Here is a 24,194-nt window from a genome sequence, read left to right as displayed (position 1 = left end):
CATCTGCTACATCAAGATCAATTTAGAAGTTGTGGAGATGATAATTGAGTAAAAGTTATTTTAAAAAACTGCCATTAAAATGGTTCATTCATTTCACTCTTCTGTAAGCTGTTTACCCACTATGAAGTTACATTGCTACTGAAGCATGCTGCTTGCTGATATGTGCTATCTACTGGTAGAAATCAAACAACGTTGATAGTCCTTCAGCAGCTAACTATGGGCTGAGGTCATTGAACTTGCAAATGGGACACAAATGGAGGCCATTCAACTTGACAAGTCCAAGTTGGATGTCAGAAGAATTCTGTGAGTTCCATTCCCCCCTACTTGTCTTGCCTGCATCCCTGCAATGGTACCTTTTTGGACTGTGGGAGGAAACCAGAGGATCTGGCGAAACCCACGCATTCCACGGGGTGGATGTACAGATATTCTTTACAGAAAGGCACCGGAATTGAACTCCGAACTCTGGTACATTCCGAGCTATAATAGCATAGCAGTAGAACTTACTCTATCTTACATGCCCCAGGGTGATGAATGTACAGAATTTTGTTGCTGCAGAGTCCTGTGTAAGTCATGTCAATATGTGTAGTTAAGGCAGAGATTAATAGGGTCTTGATTGATAAGGGAGTTAAAGATTAGGGGTAGAGGTCAAGAGAATGGGGTTGAGAAAACATATCAGAAATGATTGAATGGTGGAGCAGACTTGATGGGCCAAATGGCCTAATTCTGCTCCCATATCTTATGGAATTGTATACATCAACTCCCTTTTGCTTCTTTTGCCAGCTGTCTACACAAATGGGTAATTTACAGATGTGATGACCTACCTGCATATCTTTGGGATACTAGATACTACAGAAATTGACTAGTTGGATATACTGACCAACTGGTAATCTTTGTGTATGTTCAGATATCTTATTTGTATGATCAATTACCAATCACCAATTACACTATGATAATACAGGGATTAATAACCAATAAAATCTTACGTTAAAGACGGTAATACTTCAGAGTTGGTAAAATAATGGACCAATAGTAAATGTTACCCTAGAATCTTTCATTTGTATCATTACCTTGTCTTGATGTGCCAAATGACTCCCGTCCCTCCTGTGAAGAAGGGAGCTATGCTCTTCAAAGACCTTTCTTGTCTGGATTGGCTGCACACTGTCTCTAAACTATCCTTGCCTGCATATTGCCTTAACCCTTGCCTTGCCACAACTTCCACAACAGCTTTCTTGAAAAGCTTGTTAGCATACCTACAAGGGAAATTGCTACCTCAGATCGGTCCTGTGCAATGAGACAGGTAAAATTAACAATCTTGTAGTTGGGGATCCTCGGGATTAGATTAGATTATGAGGACACTCAATCCTCGTTTATTGTCATTTAGAAATGCATGCATTAAAAAATGGTACAATGTTCCTCCAGTGTGATATCACAGAAACACAGGACAGACCAAGACTAAAACTGACAAAAACCACATAATTATAACATATAGTTACAACAGTGCAAAGCAATTCTGTAATTTGATAAAGAACAAACCATGGGCATGGTAAAAAAAAAGTCTCAAAGTCCCGATAGCCCCAACATCTCACGCAGACGGTAGAAGGGAGAAACTCTCCCTGCCATGAGCCTCCAGTGCCGCAAACTTGCCGATGCAGTATCCTGGAAGCACCCAACCACAGTCTGACTCTGAGTCCATCCAAAAGCTTCGAGCCTCCGACACTGAGCACCATCTCTGCCGAGCGCTTTGACCCCGCCCTGGCCGCCGAGCAACAAGTAAAGCCAAGGATTCGGGGCCTTCCCTTCCGGAGAATTTGGATCACACAGTAGCAGCGGCAGCGAAACAGCCATTTCAGAAGTTTCACCAGATGTTCCTCCGTGCTCTCATGTCTGCCTCCATCAAATTAGAATTGTGCATGGCATCCTACTTGACAAATAACAGATATTCATCACCAGAGTGGTCGCGCGTGCTGCGTCGTGGCGCCATCTTCTCCTCCTCCTCCTCCTCCAGCCTCCAGGAGAGAGTGATCACAGTATGATTGAACTTTACATACAAATGGAGGTTGTAATAGTTCAATCTAAAATCTGTATGTTCTGCCTAAATAAGGGAAACTACAATGGGATGAGGTAAGAGTGGACTAGCATAGACTGGGTCGACAACTTATATGGTAGGACACTAGGAACAGTGGAAGACTTTCAGAGAATCTTACATGGTCCTCTACAAAAGTACATTCCAGTTAAAAGCAAGAACAGTAAGAGTGGGGAGAGCCTGTCTTGGATAACAAAGGGAAAAAAGAAAGCATCAAACTAAAATCTCACGTATACAAACTTGCTAAGTCGTGGGAAACTGGAAGATTGAGAAAACTTTAAAAAGTAGCAAAGAGCCACTGAGCAAGCAAGGAAGAAAGGAAAAATAGATGATTAAAATAAACGAGCACAAAATATAGAAAAGATATTAAAAGTTTTTATAATTATATAAAGTGGAAAAGGTTGGCTAAAGTGAATGTAGATCCTTGGAAAGTGAGAAGGAGGAATTAGTATTGGGAAATGTGGAAATAACTGAGGCCTTGAATGACTATTTTGTGTTGGTCTCCATAGTGGAGGACACGTCTAATATGCCAAAAAGAAATGTTATGGATGCGATGGGAGGTGAAGATCTCAATTCAATCATCGTCACTAAAAAGGTAGTGATGAGCGAACTAGTGTGCCTAAACTTTGTCTACATTTATGCTCTAAAGGTAGACAAGTCCCCTGATCTTGATGGGATGCATCTCAGAGTATTGAAAGAAATGACAGAAGTTGTAGTTGACGCATTTGTGATAATTTAAAACATTCTCTGGACTCTGGGCAGGCTCCAGCAGATTGGAAGACAGCGAATGTCACTCTATTGTTTAAAAAAGTATGCCGGCAAAAGACAGGTAAATATAGGGTAGGTAGCTTAATGCTGTACTTGGGAAAATGCTTGAAACTATCATTAGGGAAGAAATAGTGAGACAACTGGATGGAAGTGGTTCTATCAGGCAGACACAGAATGGATTCATGAAGGGCAAATACTGCTTGACAAAGTTAGTGGAGATCTTTGAGGATAAATTGAGTGCAGTGGACAGAGGAACAGATGAGTGTTGTATATTTAAATTTCCAAAAGGCATTTGATAAAGTGCTACATAAAAGACTTATCCGTAAGAAAAGAGTATATGGAGTTGGGGGATAATGTGAATAGAGGATTGGATAACCAATAGAAGGCATTGGGTTGGGATAACTGGATGCTTCTTTGGTTGGCAATCAGTGTTGAATACAGTGCTGCAGGAGGTGGTCTGGGCCCACAAACAGTACACAATATATAATTAACGATTTGGAGGAAGAGGATGAGTACAGTGTATCTAAGTTTGCTGATGACATTAAATTGAATGGAAATGCATGTTGTATAGAGGATGTGGAGTGTCTGCAGAGAGATATAGATAGGTTAACTGAGTGGGTGAGCTTTTGGCAGATTGAGTGCAATGTTGCTAACTACAAGGTCATCCACTTTGGAAGGGAAATAAAAGATCAGATTATAAAGATTCAAAGATTTATCATACAGTTATCGAAGTACGTAATGCAGTATCCAACACTGAGATTCATCTTCTCACAGACAGCCACAAAACAAGGAAACAACATAGAACCCGCTCAAAGAAAGCAAACACTCAACATGCAAAAAAAGAACAAATTGCCCAAATGGCAAAGAACAAATGAAAAACACAGAAGACATAAAACCATTGAAACTGATTATATTTTAAATGGTAAAAGATTGCAGCATCTTGTTGTCGAGAGGGACTTGGGAGTACTTGTGCATGAATCACAAAAGGTTTGTTTGCATGTGCAATAGGTTATCCCAAGAAGGCAAATGAAATGTTGGCCTTCTTTGCTAGAGCGATTGAATTTAAGAGTAGGTGAGTTATGCTGCCACTGTACAGAGTAGTGGTGAGGCCTTGCCTGCATGCAGTTCTGGTCTGCTTACTTGTAAAGCAGCTTCACTCCATCCGTCAAAAGCTGAATTTCCCAGTGGCCAACCATTTTAGCCTTATCCCCATTCCTGTTCCTCATTGTCAATCCATGGCCTCCTCTTCTGCCATATTGAAGCCACTTTCAGGGTGGAGGAGCAACACCTCATATTCTGTCTAGCTAACCTCCAAACTGCTGGCATGAACATCGATTTCTTCTACCAGTATTTTTTTTTCCTCTTTTCCCTACCCCCTTCCCTCTTCTATACCTCACTCTGGCCTCTTACCTCTTCTCACTTGCCTATCACCTTCTCTGGTGCCCTCCTTCTTTCCTTTCTTCCATGGTCAATTCTCCTCTCCTATCAGATTCCTTCTTCTCCAGCCTTTTACTTTTCCCACCTACCTGGCTTCACCCATCATCTCAGAAACAGAATCAGTTTTATTATCACCGGCATGTGACGTGAAATTTGTTTACTCAGCAGCAGCAGTTCAATGCTATACATAATCTAGCAGAGAGAGAGACAAAAGGTAATAATAATAATAAAACATAATAAATAAACAAGTAAATCAATTACATATATTGAATAGATTATTTTTTAAAAGTGCAAAAACAGAAATACTGTATATTTAAAAAAAAGTGAGGTAGTGTCCAGAGCTTCCAAGGCCATTTAGGAATTGGATGGCGGAGGGGAAGAAGCCGTTCCTGAATCTCTGAGTGTGTGCCTTCAGGCTTCTGTATCTCCTACCTGATGGTAACAGTGAGAAAAGTGTACGCCCTGGGTGCTGGAGGTCTTTAATAATGGACGCTGCCTTTCTGAGACATTGCTTCCTAAAGAAGTCCTGGGTACTTTGTAGGCTAGTACCCAAGATGGAGCTGATTAGATTTACAACCTTCTGCAACTTCTTTCGGTCCTGTGCAGTAGCCCCTCCATACCAGACAGTGATGCAGCCTGTCAGAATGCTCTCCATGGTGCAACTATAGAAGTTTTTGAGCGTATTTGTTGACATGCCAAATCACTTCAAACTCCTAATAAAGTATAGCTGCTGTCTTGCCTTCTTTATGACTACATCAATATGCTGGGACCAGGTTAGATCCTCAGAGAACTTGACACCCAGGAACTTGAAGCTACTCACTCTCTCTAGGTATCTTCCTTCCCCTCCCCCACCCCTTTTTATTTTGGCATCTTTCCCCTATCTCGTCCTGACGAAGGGACTCAGCTCAAAACATCGAATGTTTATCTATTTTCATAGATGCTGCTTGACCTGCTAAGTTCATCCAACATATTGTGTGTGTTATTGAGGAAAGACATACTGGCTTTGGAGGCAGTGCAGAGGAAGTGAGGAGGTTAACCTTTCAGGAGAGATTGAGTTGCATCTTCTTCAGAAGAAGATTCAAGATTATTTAATTTCATTTCCAAAACACAAGTGTAAAGGAGAAAGAAATAAGTGTTACTCTGGATCTGATGCAACACAAAAGAAAGCACAATAAGAATATAAAAAAATATAAAAAACATAATAATGTAAATATATAAGATAGCTTCACGTTATCTTTAAAATAACGTGAGGCACAGGAGTGACTCTACATAAGGTGACTGACAGGAAATGATAAAGTAGTGGTGGTGGGGTGATTGGAGGGGTGAGTTAGCGAGTGGAGGTGTTGATCAACCTTACTTCTTGGGGAAACTAGCTATTTTTGAGTCTGGTGGTTCTGGCATGGATACTATGTAGCCATCCTCCCTGATGGGAATGGGAGGGCGAGCAGGGTGGGTGGGATCCTTCATGTTATTACTGGCCCTGTTCTGGCACCTTTCTCTGTACAGTATACGTCACTGATGGTGGGAAGGCTGGTGCCAGTGATATATTAGGTAGTTTTGACTACCCATTTCAGGGTGAATTTATAGAAAAATATGAAATTATAAAAAGAGATAAACTAGAGGCAGGAAGTTGTTTCCACTGGTGAGACTTGAACAAGGGGACATAACCTCAAGATTCAAGGTACAGGTAATAGATTTAGGAAAGAGATGAGGAGAAACTGCTTTTCCCAGAGATTAGTGAATCTGTGGAATTCTTTGCCCAGGGAAGCAGTGGAGGTTACCTCATTAAGTATATTTAAGACACCATTAGATAGATTTCTGTAGAAAAAGGGAATTGAGGGTTGTGGTGAAAAGGCAGGTAGGTGGAACTGAATCCATGGCCACATCAGCCATGGTCTTATTGAATTGCAGAGCAGACTTCATAGGCCAGATGGTCGACTCCTTATGTTCTTATGCAGTCTCAGTGGCACACTATAGATGATAATAACTCTTATAAACTTCAATGGGTAGAATTGGGGACAGGGGATGGTTTCCACTTTTCCCTGGCTGGTGCTTACCACTCAATTTGCTTTGATAAAGTACATGATTTAGTCATTTTCATATTAGTTAAAGTTTTATTTGTTGAAAAGCCTGACATATTTCCAATATTTTAACACTTTGATGCATAGTAAATTGGTTTTAAATTGCTTTGGGATGTCTTGAAGTATTAAGGCACGATTTCAGTGTGAATCTTTCAGGCTTAAATTTATTATTAAAATCATCCTTAATAACATTAAATATGTTTTGTTTTCAATCAAACAAATTCCAGAACAGTTTGAAGATTGTGCTCTTTTATTCATAGAGTCAGTGAGTAAAACAGCATGAAAACAGGCTTTTCAGCACAACTGGTCTACACTGACCACAGCAGCCTGTCTGCTAGTCCCAGGTGCCTGTGTTTGGCTCATAACCCTTCAGGCCCTTCCCCTCCATGTACCTCTTAAATGTTGCAATTGTAACATTTAACTCCTGCTTCAACCACATCCTCTGGCTACCCATACCCCTGTATAAAGAAGTCACAGTGCATTATCATAAGGGAGAAGGAGTATTGTAGATAAGGGGTTCCCAAAGCTGCTTGTGATATTAAAGCGGTCCTCTTTTCTCCTACAGCCTCTTAAAAACAACAATAATTTTGATTTGCTGTGTCATATTCACCAAAATTATGCCAGTGTTCCTTACTCCCCATTTCTAGTTGACCAGAGGGCTGACAAAGGAATATAAAAGCTGAACATGAAACTGATGGTCCTAGAAAACAATGAGGAACTTAAATGGATCACACAGTGTAGCAGGGAACAGTGAATTCTTGGTTCTGTAGTTTAACAGAGAGAGATTGGGATAAGCATGTAGCAGAGAGGTAAAGAGGGACCCTACAGAGTTGGTACCAGGCAGCGAAAGTCTGTACAGGCTTAACCAGCCCAAGCCACATTGTACGCTAAGGTAAACTACAGTGAACACTGGACACAAGCCTAGCAACAGCTTCATAAAACTCCAGGATTGGAGCCTGCATTGTACATAAGGTAAAAGCAGAACTGCATACAGCTGACCTAAAACATGGGTGCTGTGATCTTGTCACTTCAAAAGGCTATGTATACACAGCAAATGTGGGGTAGAGGTAGTGGGGGGAAAATAGATAAAAATAGCATAAAATAATGAAAACTTTGGATCGGGGAGCATATGTTCTAGGACAAGTGACTCCCCTGTTGATACCAACTTGTAATAAAGAAAAAGCTTATCCGGAACTGAACTCAGTGTGAATCCTTTCTGTCTACACACAGGTGGGAGAACCACAAAGCTTTTCAACTCCCTGATTTAGTGTTCAAAAGCAATCAAAGCAAACATCAAGAAGTTCCTCATCCACAATAGTGTTCAAAAGCAAGAGAGAGTTAAAGGGAAATGTGCCAGCTACAGGAATGTACGCAGATCTATTCCTTCAGTTGCTAATTTGTTCTGATTTATATCTAAATGCAGCTCCAAAAGCTAAGGATTCAGAGAAACCTCTTGCCTTGGGATTCACCAGTTTCATCTTCCAAGCCAGAGTATGAAATAAACTTTTGCAGAGGGAAGTTTTTGATCAGCAACTTTAAGTTAGAGGATGCTCAAAAATGTGTGTGAAAACTGGCACATTCATGATCCAAAATCCTTCTATTGCTAGGCCAGACAACGTGGAGACACAGAGAGCACAGACTCCCTTAATTTCTTATCTCATATCTAAGAAGTTTAGAATGGCAAGTGGGAGAGATTGGACCAGCTGTTTGTTCTAACTGAGAACATTTCAGAATGCGGAGAGAAGATCCTCACAATGCTCCCTATACGCAGAATGGTCAGAACATGGTGACCCAGGAGGCTGAAGAAACAGGACATGTCTCCTTTGACCCTTACCAATTTTTTACCATTGCATCATAGAAAGCATTCTACCTAGATACATCATGGTTGATACGGCAATTGCACTGCCATGACAGCAAGAAACTGCAGTGAGTTGTGAACACAGCTAAGCACATCACGGAAACCAGCCTCCCCTCCTTTCGGCCCAAAACGTCAACTATACTCTTTTTCATAGATACTGCCTGGCCTGCAGAGTTCCTCCAGCATTTTGTGTGTGTTCGCCTCCATAGACTCTGTCTATACTTCTTGTTGCCTTGGTAAATCGATCAGCATAACCAAAAACCTCTCTTCGGGCAGTGGGTACAAAAGCCTGACAGCGTGTACCATCATGTTCAAGGACAGCTTCCCTCCTGCTGTTATAAGGCTACTGAGCAGTTCCTTAGCATGATAAAAATTGACTCTAACTGCACAATTTGCCTCATTACCTCCTTGCACCTTATTGCCACACTTCATTCTGCATTATTTTATTGTTTTACCTTGTACTACGTCAAAGCACTGTTATAATGAATTAGTCTCTACAAACATTATGCAACACGTTTTTCACAGTACATATCGGTACATGTGACAATAAAAAATAAATTTACCACTTTGCTGCATAATGTGGATTACAAGATTCTGCAAAAGACCATCACCAATCATGGCACGTATGGTTTGAAGTGGTGATTCAGCTAGGTTAGATATTCTGTATTCTGCAGATAGATTGATCTCTGCCTGTTCTGGCCTTCTGCTATTCAGAGATACAGTTATCTGTACGTACAAAAAAGTGGGCGCTTGCTTAGTCAACTTGGATCAAGAGAATACTTTGAAAGAATATCACATATACTCAGTGGCTACTTTATTTGGTACACCAGTACTCCTGCTCGTTAATACAAACATCTAATTAGCCAATCACGTGGCAGCATCTCATATCATACAGACACGGCCAAGTGGTTCATTTGTTGTCAGATCAAACATCAGAATGGGGAAGAAATGTGATCTAAGTGAATTTGACCATGGAACACCAAAGTTGGTGGGTTTGATGGGATGGTTTCAGTATATGAAGAACTGCTGGGATTTTCACGCACAGCAGTTTCCAGAGTTTACAGAGAATGGTGTGAAAAACAAAAAAAAAGTCAGCAGCAGTTTTGTGGGTGAAAATGCCTTCTTAATGAGGTCAGAGAATGGCCAGACTGGCTCAAGCTGACAGGAAGGTAACAATAACTCAAATAACCACACGTTAGAACAATGGAGTGCAGAAGAGCATCTCTGAATGCGCAACATGTTGAACCTTGAAGTGGATGGTCTACAGCAGCAGAAGACAATGAACATACAGAAATACACTCAGTGTACCTCCTGCATATAAAAAAGTGACCACTGAGTGCGTATGCATGATGTGTATGTTCTCCAAAATGGTGTCTTGTGGAAGGAGTCCACAATAGGGTGTGATTGCACAACACATCCATCAATAGTGAGGTACTAATGAATAGGTAGGGAAATGGCAAACAGTAGAACTCAGATGCAAATCTCCAGAAAAATGTTAGTCATCATCCCAATCACTAGCTTTGATTGCATCAGGCTGGCAAACACACACCAAGTGTTACTAAAACTGAAAATGCCACTCACTAGGCAGGGAACCATGGAACATGCTGATCGTTCTAGTGTGATATAGTCATGTAGAAAGGCCACTGCACCTGCTGGGATTTAAACTAGATGTACATGCTGGGAGTGGAAGGGGAATCTCCAGGTGACTTATCAGGACAGGAATTTGTAAAAGGTTTGATATTTAAAAGAAATTCCAAAGGAATTCATATCAAAATAAACCAAAAACACAGCTGGCTTTTTTTGAACTCATCTATGTTTAGATGTTAGAATACTGAGGTTTAAAGAATCCCAATGTTCTTAAAAAATGTTTTAATTTTTTTTAATAAGAGGGATAAATCAAATGTTACAATTGTGAAAGTTGAAAGTGACATTTCAGTACAATGTACATTGTAAGAAAATATAAAGTTAAGTTTGCTGATGTGTTTTCGTGAAGGCAGTGTTCCTTAATTTAAATCCACCATTTCACTGACATTTCAGTTTCATATACTGATAATGAGAAACATTTCGCTATTTCCTTGCAGAATCCACACTGGTGAGAAGGAAGGCACTATCAGAAGGAATAGGTGGACAAATTACAGTTACGTACAAAAAGGTAAGAGGCAACATATCCTTTTGTCATTGTGTAAGCATGAGCTGCTGTCCTATTTAAGAAGCAAATTGAAATTATCAAATAAAGTTGTTTTACTTATTTATAGTGAAGATGATAGATAGATGTTTGTCCTTGGTTACTTGTGTATTCAGCACCAATTTCTACATCTAATCTCCCAAATGAATATTATAATATGAAGAATACTGATAAAATAATTGGTGAAATGATTGAACTTGGATTAATAATTGTTTGCATTCATTAGGGTTAATCCTAGGGTCTAAGTGTTATGTTGATTACAGGGTTAGGAAGATGCAGGTTCCAAAGACAGACTGATATCACAAAAGAGGAAATATTGGTAGTCTTGAAGTGCGTAAAGGTGTTTAAATCACTGGGGCCTGGCCACGTTAATCCTTGTGGGAAGCAAGGCTAGAGCCCTGGCAGAGATTTTTGTGTCTTCCAAAGCCATGGGTAAGGTACTGGAAGTCTAGGAAGTAGCTAATTTTTGTCTTTATTGAGGAAGGGCTGCAAGGACAAGCCAGAGAGCTATAGGCCCAGTGAACTGAACATCAATAGTAGGAAAGTTATTAGAGAAGAGTCTAAGAGAACAGTCTGTCTTCATTTGGAAAGGCAAGGATTGTATAGAGATAGTCAACTGTGAGGGAATTTGTGTCTTACAAATTTAATTGAAACTTTTGAAGAGGTGATGAAGTGACTTGATGAGAATAGGGTAAATATAGATGTGAAGAAGGCAACTAGCATGTTCACTTTCATTGACAAAGAATTTTGCATATAAGTTGGGGCATCACATTATGGAGGATAGTCATGGATAGGCCGGCTGGTGGCACAATGACATCAGCGCCGGACTCTGGAGCGAAGGTTCCCGAGTTCGAACCCATTCGGGCCACTCCCGGGCACACTTTCCATCCGTGTGGGGTTGAGTGTTGAGCTTGCAACTTGGCCTCGTAAAAAAAAAAGACTGCGCTGTGAAAAGGATGTGGGGGACCACTCACAGAATCTTTCCTTCAAGACAACCACTTGAAAAGTGGTCGCCGAGGCTCTGGCAGAGTATGGTACACAAAAAAAAAGTCATAGGATAGCGAAGTCTAAAACTAGAAGGCATAGGTTTATAGTGAGAGGGTAAACGGTTTAATATAAGTCTGAGAGACAATGTTTTGACACAGAAGCTGGTGGGTATATGTCACAAGCTGCCAGAGGAGGTGATGGAGGTGGGTACGATTGCAATGTTAAGGCATTTGGACAGGTATTACCGATAGCAAATAGGCCAAATGCAGGAAAATGGGACTACCACGGGAAGGCACCTTGGTCAATACAGACAGGTGGGCTGAAAGGCTGTACATCTCCATGTCAGAATGTGCTGGAGCTAATCAGAGTGTCAGAATACCTTGCAGATAGAGATGAGGGCCAAGAACTCCATAGTGATGAAATCTTGCCACGTGATGTATGTACTTGTATGGTTTTGAAGTTAGCAATCAAGTGATAAGTGAAAATTGATAAAACTGCCAATCTGCATATCCTGAAGGGGTTATTTGCTACACTTACAGAGAAGGCAAATAGCTGAAGCCAGCTTCTTGATGCAGCCACTTTCAACATTTGTACATTCCTCTCCTCCTCCCCCCACCCTCCATTCTAAATTCATATTGTCAAATCTAGGTTATATTCATTGAGAATGAGTGGAAGAACTGGGATAACAAGTGTTGGCTGTATATCCAACACACCCTCTTGGCAAATGCTATTTCTACCTCGAGCACCAGATATTATCAGGAATATTCAAACAAGCAATATTCTTGAATGTACAAACATAAAACAGGTTCTCCCCAGCTTACAGATGTACAGCTTATGGACAGCCTGTACACAGGAACAAGATTGCAGAGGACGGGCAGAATGGATTTACCAGTTCTGCAGGGCTGTAGCCATGATGGGAACTCGGTTTGCAGCTACATTTTTGCTTAGATTTTGATCAGTTTACAAGGACAGGAAATGGGTAAACCATTCAGCTCTTCATGCCTACTCTGCTATCACTTTTTAGATCATAGAGCTAGCTTTAAAATACATTCATTTGTGTATACTTATTTAGACATGGTTGTAAAGAGGAAGGCTAGTAAGAGGTGATGCATTTCCATCCTAACTGCATAGATTTAATTGGTGTTCATTTTAATTTTTCCATCACAACTAATATGCAGGAGGGCTTTCTGAAGAAGAAAAAAGATTATGCCACTGGACATTTTTACCAAGTAATTGGATCACACATTTTCAGGTGACAAATAGATGCTGATTGATCCAAATGGAATGCAGTATGCACCCACTTATTCAGCACCTTCAGAGTTCTGCTGGCCATGTGAAAGCACTGGAATCAACCATCATGCATTTGCCAAAACTGGTGGATAGCTAACTTCCTGTGCAGGTCCAGTTTCTGGTATGTAATTATGCCAGACCCCCAGTAGGAACTCGTAAAGGGAGTAGTGAAGGTTGTCAGGCAGACTCAGCGGAGCTTCAATTTGTGAGTAATGGATTGCTTCCCAAGCTGTGTCACTTAGTTATACAACGATAGCACAAGAAGGCAACAAACTTGCATTTAAGCAACGCTGTTTATGGCCTGAGAATGTTCAAACTCACACTGTTTATTCACAAATCGAAGCACAAACAGAATTCTAGCATCTTGCTAATCAGACGTGGCTGAAAGCTCAATGCAGGAAGCGACTTCATCAACAGGAAACAATGATCAATGAAATCTGATGAAAGTACACCTAACAATCTTTAAAAAGTTTATTACAAAGTATTTTATGAATTTATGTAATAATTCAAATAGTTATATGAGAAATTTACAATTTCACAACTTTTAGGTATTCCACAACCTCAGCTTTCACAAATACCCATTAGTTACAATTATACATTGAAATTAACTTGTTTTATGTTGGTAAATACATTTAAAATGGTATATTTTCATACAATATTATGGCACAGTACAGGTCCTTCAGCCCATGATGTCGTGCCAACCTTTTAACCGACTCTAAGATCAATCTAACTTTCCTCCCTTCCATTTTCTATCATCCACGTGCCTATCTAAGAGTTTCTTAAAAATCCCTAATGTATCTGCTTCCACCACCACCCCTGGCAGAGCATTCTAAGGTCTCACCACTCTCTGTGTAAAAATGAAACTTACCTCTAACGTCCCCCCTCCCGCTGTACTTTCCTCCAATCTCCTTAATATAATGCCCCCTCTTATGAGCCATTTCGACCCTGGCAAAAAGTCTGTGCCTGTTCATTCGATCTATGCCTCTTAATTCGATCTATGCCTCTTATCATCTTGTACACCTCTACTGATAAAGTCACCTTTCATCCTCCTTCGCTCCAAAGAGAAAAGCCTTTGCTTGCTCAATTTATACTCCTAAGACATGCTCTCTCCCTCCAGGCAGCATCTTGTTAAATCTCCTCTGCACCCTCTCTAAAGCTTCCATATCCTTTCTATAATGAAGTGACCAGAATTAAACACAATTTTCCAAGCATGGTCAAAACAGGATTTATCTTGCACATTTATAAAGAAACTTATGTTTATATAATGAAGTAGATATAATTAAATTTAGTTTTTTTCTTCAGCAGAATTTATTATATACTGTACATGGCTGGCAAAGTACTATGAAAAAAGGAAAATCTTGATATCAAACCCATTGCCTTTAATGTTTATTGAAAGCATTTACTTTCATGGTAGACATTACATCCATTACTTTTTTTATCGTTTGCCATTTTAGATTGCATTGAGCAACAGGGAACATACAAAACAACTTGCAAGTCATTGCACTAGCATAGCAATTAAAGCAATTCCCTCAAATGGAACTGAAGGTATGTCATGAATCCGTTAGCAATTGTGATAACTTAGTTTGCAGATAACCAATGTTTGTTATATGTATAAATATAAAAAGCACTACTTTTTTTGGATACTGCAGTTATTTAATTTTAAATTAGGGCTATGTTTAAATTATTTTTCCCCTGTATACTTCCTCCAAATGCTGCCTATATTTTAACAGCAAAGAGAACAAGACTAAGTACATTTATTATCAAAGTACATGTATGTCACCATATACTACCCTGAGATTCTTTATTTTCCTGTGAATGTCTGCACAGAAAAGGGAAATACAATAAGATTATGAAAAACTATACGTAAATAAAAACTGACAAAGATTTCCAGTTTGTTGCCAGTGTTCCTCTTGGTTTAAAAGAAAACAGAAACCAGCTTATTAACTTACTGCCTTGAAGATGGCTCTTCCCACTTGACAAAAGCTATTCTTGTTTGAGCATCAAGTGACAAACTCCTTTTAATTGCCTGAGAAACATGAAAGGAGAGAAGGTTGATGATTAATCATTTTGACTCTTTTAAAACAGAGTTACTATTATGACATGGAGTTAGAAATTGAAAGGGGCCTGTAAAGTGCATTAAATAAATGGTGACAGTGATCCAACCTGTATGAGAATCTGTTATTTCTGTTGCAATTGAGTAGGGCATCATGCTGAAAGGAATTGGTCTTCCCCTCTTAAAAGCCTTCCCACTGTGCCCTTAGTCAAAGAAACTAAGGGAAACAGGCAACTTTTGGGTCTGAATGAAGAGCACAATTGGATGGCTGGAGGATGGTGTATGTTCCTGTGATTGGTTGTTAAGAGTAGAGAGAGAGAGTCAAGGAATCAATCCTGATTTTGCACAAACTTTTGATAGTGTTTCCAAAGACCAGCACTATTTGTGGACTTAGCGAAGAAATGCTTCCAGTGCTGGGATATGCACTGAAAGATGCATATGCTAACATATACGTACTTTGATAATTTTACTTTGAATTTTATTTTACTTTAATAATATCATGAAAGTCTTCACTTGGCTCAGTGGTTTATGAGCCATGCGTAGGTGATCTAAAATCCTGGAAGTGCAATCCTGCTGTGCAGTGGATGCTATTGAAAGCCATTATACATTTCCAGGCTTTTTCATTACAATAGGGTACATGGCAAACCCAGAAGCAAAATAGTAGACTCTTGTGGATCTCACATAGTTCACTTGTAGAATTTTATTATAAAATTTGATACAGGTAACAAACTGAAAGATGATGCCATGTAATTCAATTTATAGGACAGGCTTTATTAAAGTGTCAAGATGTTTCTTGCATCTTTTACACCTTAAATAGTTAGGTGCAACTTACTTCTACTTTATCACACTGAACAATCCTGAAATGGTTGGGTAACTGTTACCAAATTAGTAAAGTTGGACCCTTCCATAGGTCCATTTAGTGATAGGTATATGTTATTTCTGCATTCTCAGGAGGTCTTTGTGTAATGCATGGATAATAAAACAGATAACCATTTAATAATTATAAAATAATATAATAGTGATATGAAGTTTAGTAACTATAGGGATTCCTGTTTCAAATCACATTAATTTGCAGTCCTCTTCCCCAGCCATGCAAAGAGAAAAACAGACCTGATGGTACAATATATCATCTCACTAGAGATAATTACCATGAGTTGAGGACATACTTATGATCATGTTTTATAACTCTAATTTTATTTATATAACATTTAAATTCAGATCAGGGAAATATGAAGTTTGTCACAAAATAATTATGACAATTATTATGACAAACAATAAAATTAGGTTTGGAAAAGCTAAATTGTTAGTTAACCAGATTATATGGCCACTGTTCTTTGAACATTATTTGCAGAAATCTTATAATGACACAAATTGAAAAGAAATTGAAAACATTGTAGGATTATTAGGAAGTCTGGCAGATCATATGAGAACATGTTATGGACTGAGTACCAACGACATATAGCCATAAAATATTTCTGAAGATATTTAATTTCATAGCCTCAGAGTGCAATGCAATTTTATTTTGCAGATCTTGTCTGTCTGGCTGTAAGCATATCAGAAGTAACAAGTAAGACAAACCTATCTGGAAAAACGTCTTCGGTTAGTGAAAATTATCATTAAAGAAAAGGACATATTTAACCATAGTGTGATGAAATCGACTTGCAGGTTGTCTGGAAGAGTCATCTTATTTTTCGCTGTGACATGTAATCTACCTTGACTTCCACTGAGGTGTTGATAATTGTGGTTAAAGCTGCCTTTGATCAGGTGATAAACCAAGATTACATTTGCCATTTTAAATAACATTTTTCACTCAGGTTTGTTAAAAAAAAATTATGAAGTGGATTATAATATCCCCCCTTCCCTTTTGGAAATTCTGTTAGCACGTGTAACTTTTGTTAATAACCATGAGTCTTCAGCTGATATACAGTATTATACGTTAAAACAAAATTTAATGAAATAAACAGAAAGGTCTTCAGCAGTCATAATACTGTGCAACATTGCACTTTAGGAAACGTCTCTATGGAAGAGTTAGGTTACCCTTTCTGCATCTAGATATCAAATATATAGCTGGCTGTACCACACAGATGTAAAAGATTTCAAGATGAAACCTGACCTAGTCCACAGTTCAGACTTGCATGCTGATACACATGGAATCAGAATCAGAATCAAGTTTAATATCACCGGCATGTATCATGAAATTTGTTAATGTGGACAGACCAACACTCAAGATAGCAGGAATTTCCTATCAATAACCACTCCACCAATCCAAGAGGGTGGAGGAAGAGCTTAACAGTGAGCACAAGGCCAGAGGGTTAAACAATAGATGGAAGACTGATTGAGCAACTGCTTTTTTAAAATTCTCACAAAACACAATGTTTATTTACTTATCTTTCCTCTGCCTGCATCTTCTTAAGCCCTGGCAGCTCAGTAGGGCAAGTCTGGGTCTTGAATTTCTCTACTGTCTTTCCAAGTACCAGTCACAGGAAGGTGAGAGGAAGGTGAAAGCATCAGAGGGATCAGGCCACAAAAGGCTGGACTATTCAGATACATCAAAAAGTGTTTTGCTCCTTCCCCTTCCCCCAGGTTGTTACACAATGCATAATTCATTGTCCCTGATGACTCAAACCAAGTGGCAATTCTTCCAACACACAAAAACTGCTGATGATTGCAGCAGGCCAGGCAGCATCTATAGGAAAAGGTACAATCGATGTTTTGGGCTGAGACTGTAAGCAAAATCGAGCTCACAGGACTTCACAGTTGAAGCCTGTTTTGTCATCACCCAGAGTCTCAGGTATAGCTTACAGAAGTGGTCGCAAATCTAGCAGTCACGTGGCTGAATAAAATATAAGTTCACATACCACTCATGCAAAACTGAAAAAGGCCTGGAAATAAAAGATGGAAAATTTATGAGGTTCTTAGATGGGCACATAAATCTACTGATTATAGAGAGATATGGACATTGTTTGGCATTTAATTACTAGCTTAAGTAGTTAGGTACAATATTGCGGGCCAGAAGGCCTGTTCCTTTTCTGTGTTCTACCTCCAGATGCCTTCAGAGAAATATCATAAAACTTTGCACAAAGTGACATAAGGAGATAAGATGACTGGTAACAAAAGGTTTAGACAAAGAGGTAAGTTTAAGAAGTTTAAAAGAAGAGGTAGAGTTGAGGAGTAGATTCTACAGGAAATTTTAATGCTTGTGGCCAGGACTCTGGAAGGAAAATGGATTTGAAAAACTATGATGCACAAGTCATTGACCAGAAATGAGCTTCAACATCTGATGGTTTTAGAGCAGGAGGATCTGAGAAAAAAATGGAAGGATGAGCACATTAAGGGAATTAAAATGAGGTGTTGTCAGATCAGGAAATAATATTGTTTACAAGCACGGGGATAATGAAAGAACAAGATATGGTGCATAATAAAATAAGGGTAACAAATTTTGAATGAGGTAACTTTGCAGAGTTGAAAAATAGAAAGTGGGAGAGGACTGGACAAGTCAAACCTAGAGTAACAATTGGGAGTTGCAACAATAGATAATCACAGGCCAGAATGGAGATAGCAGTACTGAACAAATAGATCTACTGGTCTTCAATGGTTCCTACCACAAAATGCCTATTGAATTTTTCTTATGTAACTAGCTCATTAATATATTCCAAACTTGAGCATTTATATCTTTTCTTATGTTTCAATGTAAAAAGTGAATGTTTCAAGTAGAAGGCTTCCATAATAATCAAGCAGACTAATTTTAACTGGCCAGAACTACTGAGATATTTAAAATGGGGCTACAAGTCTCTTAATACTCTGATTTTATAAGGCACTTTCCTTGAATAATGGTAATTCCAACTTCTTTCAAACTGTAAATGTATTGATTATGATAATTAGCGTGTATAACTCCTTGGGGCTCTAAACACAATTTTAAGACACTATCACTTAGGAAATAGATTTCATCTTTATGAAGCAATAAACACATGCCATTGTGGGTGGGTCACCTGTAAGTAAAAGATTGCAAAACTGGGCAAAAACATTTTTCAAACAGATCCATGCCAAATAGTTGCCAAAGATCAGTGCTTTTGGAGCTCACAACTTTGAGTATCGTTGTTATGCTGACCACTGGGAAAGTATTGAGACTTTAAAGAATCTCAGACCAGTTGCATGAATAGTAAGAAGAAAGGAACATTAGCGATGTGGTAGTTACCAACAGCATGTGTGGTAAGCACTCCATTCCCACCAAAGATCCAAGGTCCTGATCAAGTCCTATACCATAATTGGGATGAGGTGATCAGCCTGGTAAATGTGGCAGCATCTTGTACCAAAGTTCAAAGTAAATTTATTAATGAAGTATATATGTGTCACCAAATACTACCCTGAAATTCATTTACTTGCAGGCATTTACAGAAGAACAGATTACTTCAATAGAATCAATGAAAAACAAAGATTGACTAATTGTGCAAACACAAAAAGAAATAAATAATAATAATAAAATAAGTAAATAAAACTGAAAACATGAATTGTAGGAACCTAGAAAGTGAGTTCAGTGGTTGTGTTCGGTGATCAGTTCATTGTTGTGGTGAGTGCAGATGTCTATGCTGGTTCAGGAGCCTGATGGTTGAAGGATAGTAACTGTTCCTGAACTTGGGTGGTATGGGACCAGAGACCCCTGTACCTTCTTCCTGGTGGTAGCAGTGAGAAGAGAGCATAGCTCGGATGGTGGGAGTTCTTGATGATGGGTCCTGCTTTCTTGTGGCAGCAGTCTTTGTAGATGTGCTCAATGGTGGGGTTTCGGGGGGGGGGGGCTCTTCATGTGATGGACTGGACTGTATCTACTACCTTTTGCAGGCTTTTCTGTTCTTGGGCATTGGTGTTTCCATACCTGATCATGATACAACCAGTCAGGATACTTCCCACTGCTCACCTATAGAAGTTTGTCAGAGCTTTAGATAACATACTGAATCTGCACAAATTTCTAAGAAAGTTGAGGCACTACCATACTTCCTTTGAAAAAACATTTATGTGCTGGTCTCAGGACAGATCCTCTGATATGATAATGCCCAGGAATTTAAAGTTACTGACCCTCTCCATCTCAGATCTCATAATGAGCACAAGCTCATTGATTCCTAATTTCTTCCTCCTGTAGTCAATAATCAGCTCTTTGGTTTTGCTGACCTTGAGTGAGGGGTTGTTGTTGTGACTCCACTCAATCACATTTTCAATCTCCTCCCTGTATGCTGACTTGTCACTGTTGTGATCGTGATCAAAGTAATTAGAGAGATACTGATGCTGGTGATATAGAAATCTTCATACATCACAAACAGCAAACTGTCTTCTGGAGATAGAGTCTCACAAATTTAAAAGTACATCACATTTTATACCCTTAAGATCAGTGGTAATGTTAGGTGATACAATGCAATTTCAATGACTACAATAATATTGTAGTGTTCAATATTTTGTGTTGCCAATGCTTCTTTTAAATTTCATATTTACAATCTCAAATGCCTGTGAATTTCAAACACCTTTGCTGGGGCAAAGTAATACACAAATAAGTCTAAAAGCTTCTGAGGACAGAGATCCCAGACACTCAAATCTGTTGATAGATCAGCTTTTTGAGGTGCTAAGTGATAATACCAGTCTGGTCTGAAAGCTTCCTTTAACTCAAGTCACAATGCTGCAAATTACTTAAACCCATAGTTGCCTGAATTGATGCAGGCCAATTAACATTACTCCATTCGTTTAATGTTTGGCTGATGTATATGCGGATGTCTCATTATCACCTTTTTGCAAACCATATATCTTAGGCTACGTCCACACTAGACCGGATAAATTCATAATCAAAGCTTTTTCTCTTCATTTTGACCCTCCGTCCACACTGAAACGGCGTCTTTCTCCCCCAAAAACGGAGATTTTCTAAAACGCCCTCCAGAGTGTGTAAATTGAAAACGCCGATTGTGCAGAGCAGTGTGGACGGGGTAAACGAATATTTTTAAAAACGCTATCATGGCGTGCCAGAATAGATGGCAGCAGCGCGGCATTTCATTGTTTTCTTGAATGCAACCCCCCAAACAACCTAACAATTTCAGAACAGACGGCAATGAGACTGAAGCCAGAAGAGTTAGAAATGTACTCACCAAATGCTTTGACCCATAGCTTACTGAATAAATAAGTATACTCACTTTGCCCTGTTTTCTGTCCTTGCTTGTATGAAGGTGGTTTACCTATTTATGCAAGTACTTCTCTGACAATAGATGTGTAACAGCGTAATGTAACATTCTATGGAAATACAAGATAACTCTGATGCAGACATGTTTTATACATTTAACAAGGTGCTCTATTAATGCAACAGAGTTAGTCAGTTTTTCAATGTTCGTCGTCAGCGGGATCATACTGTCTGTGAACTCCCTGTCGGTTGCCTCCATACGCTCCAGTATTTGTTTTTTTTTTAGTTTTAAGTCCTCCTGCGTGAGAGCCAACAGCAATTCCTTTTAAGTTTTTCTAGTCTGTAACTGCACAAACGCGCACTTTCACAGCGAGATTCGACACCAAACATGTCGCTTATTTTCTGTAGATATGTCCTGTGCATGCCCAGTAGGAGGAGATTCGCCCAAATACCCGTTTTAATGTGGATGGAGGTATTTTCAAAAATGCCTGGTGTGGACGCCTATTGTTTTTACATGAAACCAGCGACTTCAAAATTACCCGGTCTAGTGTGGACGTAGCCTTAGTCTGTAGGCCAGCCTGTGCTCCACAAACAGTATTGTTTATTAGCAAAGGTGTGCTTTTAACTTCTTTACTGCTTGCAATTCACAATAAAAACTGAAGACTGGCATATGCTTTATTTAATATTCACTAACTCCAGAACAGTCATCACCTTTGAAAAGTGCAAGAGGCTGCAAACATATTCATCAGGATTTATTCTGGCTTCTACCCCCTTACTTCCAGTCCTGATGAAGGGTCTTTACTTTTGAGGTACATAATGCAAAATGCTACATTCATCAGTGATAGTTCTCCATTTATATAGAGTAATTAATAATTAGTCTGGCAGATGCTAAGACTAAAGTTACATTAGTGACCCTTTAATTCAAGTCTCCACCAATGTAAGAAGGCATTGTTTATCACTTCGTGACTAAGAGAAGAAGGTTGTAGATTCCCTTTGTGCTATATTTATATTGGTGATTTATGGAAATGACCAATCCCCTCATGATTATGGAATTGGGTGCAAAAGTGGAGCAAAATACATACTGTGTTAAGATGAATTATGCATGTAATTGCTCAGATCTTTTCCCTGATAGTACTATTTAATCCAGAAATGATTCCATGCACAATTTACCCCAGGTATTGTGCATAATTTCAACATAGAAAATATGTGCCATTAGGTCAAATTAATGGGCTACAGAAATAAATGCTTCATTCAAGTAGCCAGTCAAAGTTAAGCAATGTTTTCTTTATCTTTTAATGTACTGTATGGAGGGAAATGAACAGTCAACAGTTTTAGGCCAAGACCCTTCATCAGGACTGGAAGGGAAAGGGCAGAATCCAAAACAAGTTCTAATCAATATGTCTGTGGCCTCCTGCACTTTGTAGGTTTAAGAAACCTCAGCTCCATTTGGGCAGGTTGCAGCTTCCGGACTCAATATAAAACTAAACTGTTTCTTTGAACTGTGACCAACCTTTTACAAATTTTTACATGTTCCTTTGTCTTATCTCTCTCACTTCCCTTCTTAACCTATCAGATAACTTCAGCAACAATTTATCACCTTTAGATCTGTACCAGAACCACTCGCTGCCTTTGTTCTCTCCACCGCTTCCTACTCCCTCTGAAATATAAAACCTTACTTTTGTTTATCTTTTCCATTATTTTTAGGAACTTTATGAATGCTGATCTTGGTATCTTTTTACCATTTGGCCTTTTCACATTCTAATTGTGAATAGTTACAGAGGAATTGAAAACATTAAAGAAATAATAATAGAAATTAAATTGCAGTTTAGCAAAACATGTTTTCAATTGAAGATTTAAATGCAAATTTTGGGAGGAAATTTATGTAGACCTGAGGGTCTCCTTCTCTACTGTACAATTCTATGCAATGAAATCTATGTTCTGACCATTAATGATGCAATGCAGTACAAATAAAACTACCTCAGAATATTTTAATTTGCCATTTTCCACAATGACGTAGTTCATTCACAAACAAGAGAAAATCTGCAGATGCTGGAAATTCGAGCAACACAGACATAATGCTGGAAGAACTCAGCAGGCCAGTCGGCATCTATGGAAAAGAGTACAGTCGACGTTTCGGGCCTGCCAAAGAGTTTTGGTCCAAAACATCGACCGTACTCTTTTCCATAGATGCTGCCTGGGCTGCTGAGTTCCTCCAGCATTTTGTGTGTGTTGCTATGACGTAGTTCATTCTAGATTGTCATAGTTGGGGGACATTTTGGGTATAAGCTCCCACTGCCTATTAAATATTCCCAATGGCGTGTATCTCAAATAGCCTCTGACAACCAAGTCCAGCTCCTGGCCTTCACATGTGGCTTAGCTACTAAGCCCGGTGGAACTGTTTCTATCAACAGAAGGAGGGACAAAGGCAGGTAACTACCTCAGGTAGTTTCTTCAGGTAGATGGGGCTCGTCAGCTATGGTTGGCAGCTCATCTAGGAGAAGGAAAACTTAGCTCAAACCTCCACTGCTTTCCGGCTATACCCCCTCATGGGGAAGGTACTGGAAGCAAACACTGAAGAAAATTCTGGAGCTGGAGTCCCTAGGGCAGTGGTCCTCAACCTCCGGGCCGCGAACCGATACAGTGCTGCGAGGAATGCAGCGGTGGCCGGAACGCACCCAGCACATCTTTAAGAAAAAAGCCAAAATAAACAAGCTAATTAATTAGGTGCTGCCCGGCACGTAAATGTCGGCCCAGATCTGGTGCACCGCTGCATTCTTTGCGGTACTGTATTGGTCCATGGCCCTAGGGCAATCCTACATTGAGTTCAACAATGACTTGCATATCACGTAGGCAGCTAGATCGCAACATCCATGGTCATCCCTGAACAATGGAGGGTCCCCATTCAGTCTTGAATCACCTGGTCAATAATAATATTTAAGTCAAGCTGCTGTTTATTGACTATAGCTCAGTGTTCACTACAATCAATCGCTCGTTTCTAATCAAAAAGCTCCAAAACCTGGGCTTCTGTAGCTCCCACTGCAAATGAACCCTTGGCTGCTTCAACAAGAGACCACAGTCTCTGCAGATCGAAAATAACTTCTCCTCCTCGCCGACAGACAGTACTGGCACACCTCAAGGATGCATGCTTAGCCCACTGTTCTACTGTCTGTACATCCACAACCATGTGGCTAGGCACAGCTCGAATGCCACCTCAAAATTTGCTGATGACATAACTATTGTTGGCAGAATTTCAAATGGTGACAAGAAGGCATGCAGGACAAGATGGATCTGCTGGCTGAGT

The 24,194-nt window shown here is 39.5% G+C and overlaps 1 protein-coding gene across 4 annotated transcripts in view; it reads left to right on the top strand.

Moving 5' to 3' along the window:
- LOC140187208 (phosphoinositide 3-kinase regulatory subunit 6-like) overlaps positions 1 to 24,194 on the top strand; it is a 114,840-nt gene that overhangs the window by 83,834 nt on the left and 6,812 nt on the right. For 3 of the 4 annotated variants that reach the window (XM_072242281.1, XM_072242279.1, XM_072242280.1), the window contains 3 exons: positions 10,309 to 10,379; positions 14,144 to 14,234; positions 16,271 to 16,341. In XM_072242281.1, the coding sequence (XP_072098382.1) occupies positions 10,309 to 10,379; positions 14,144 to 14,234; positions 16,271 to 16,341 (233 nt within the window). The remainder of the gene's footprint in view (positions 1 to 10,308; positions 10,380 to 14,143; positions 14,235 to 16,270; positions 16,342 to 24,194) is intronic. The other variant, XM_072242282.1, reaches the window with a different exon arrangement.

The sequence above is a fragment of the Mobula birostris genome, chromosome 24 (genome assembly GCF_030028105.1).
Source record: "Mobula birostris isolate sMobBir1 chromosome 24, sMobBir1.hap1, whole genome shotgun sequence".
Lineage (NCBI taxonomy): Eukaryota > Metazoa > Chordata > Chondrichthyes > Myliobatiformes > Myliobatidae > Mobula > Mobula birostris.
The sequence above is the reverse complement of the archived record's forward strand: the minus strand, read 5'-3'. Positions and strand labels throughout refer to the sequence as shown.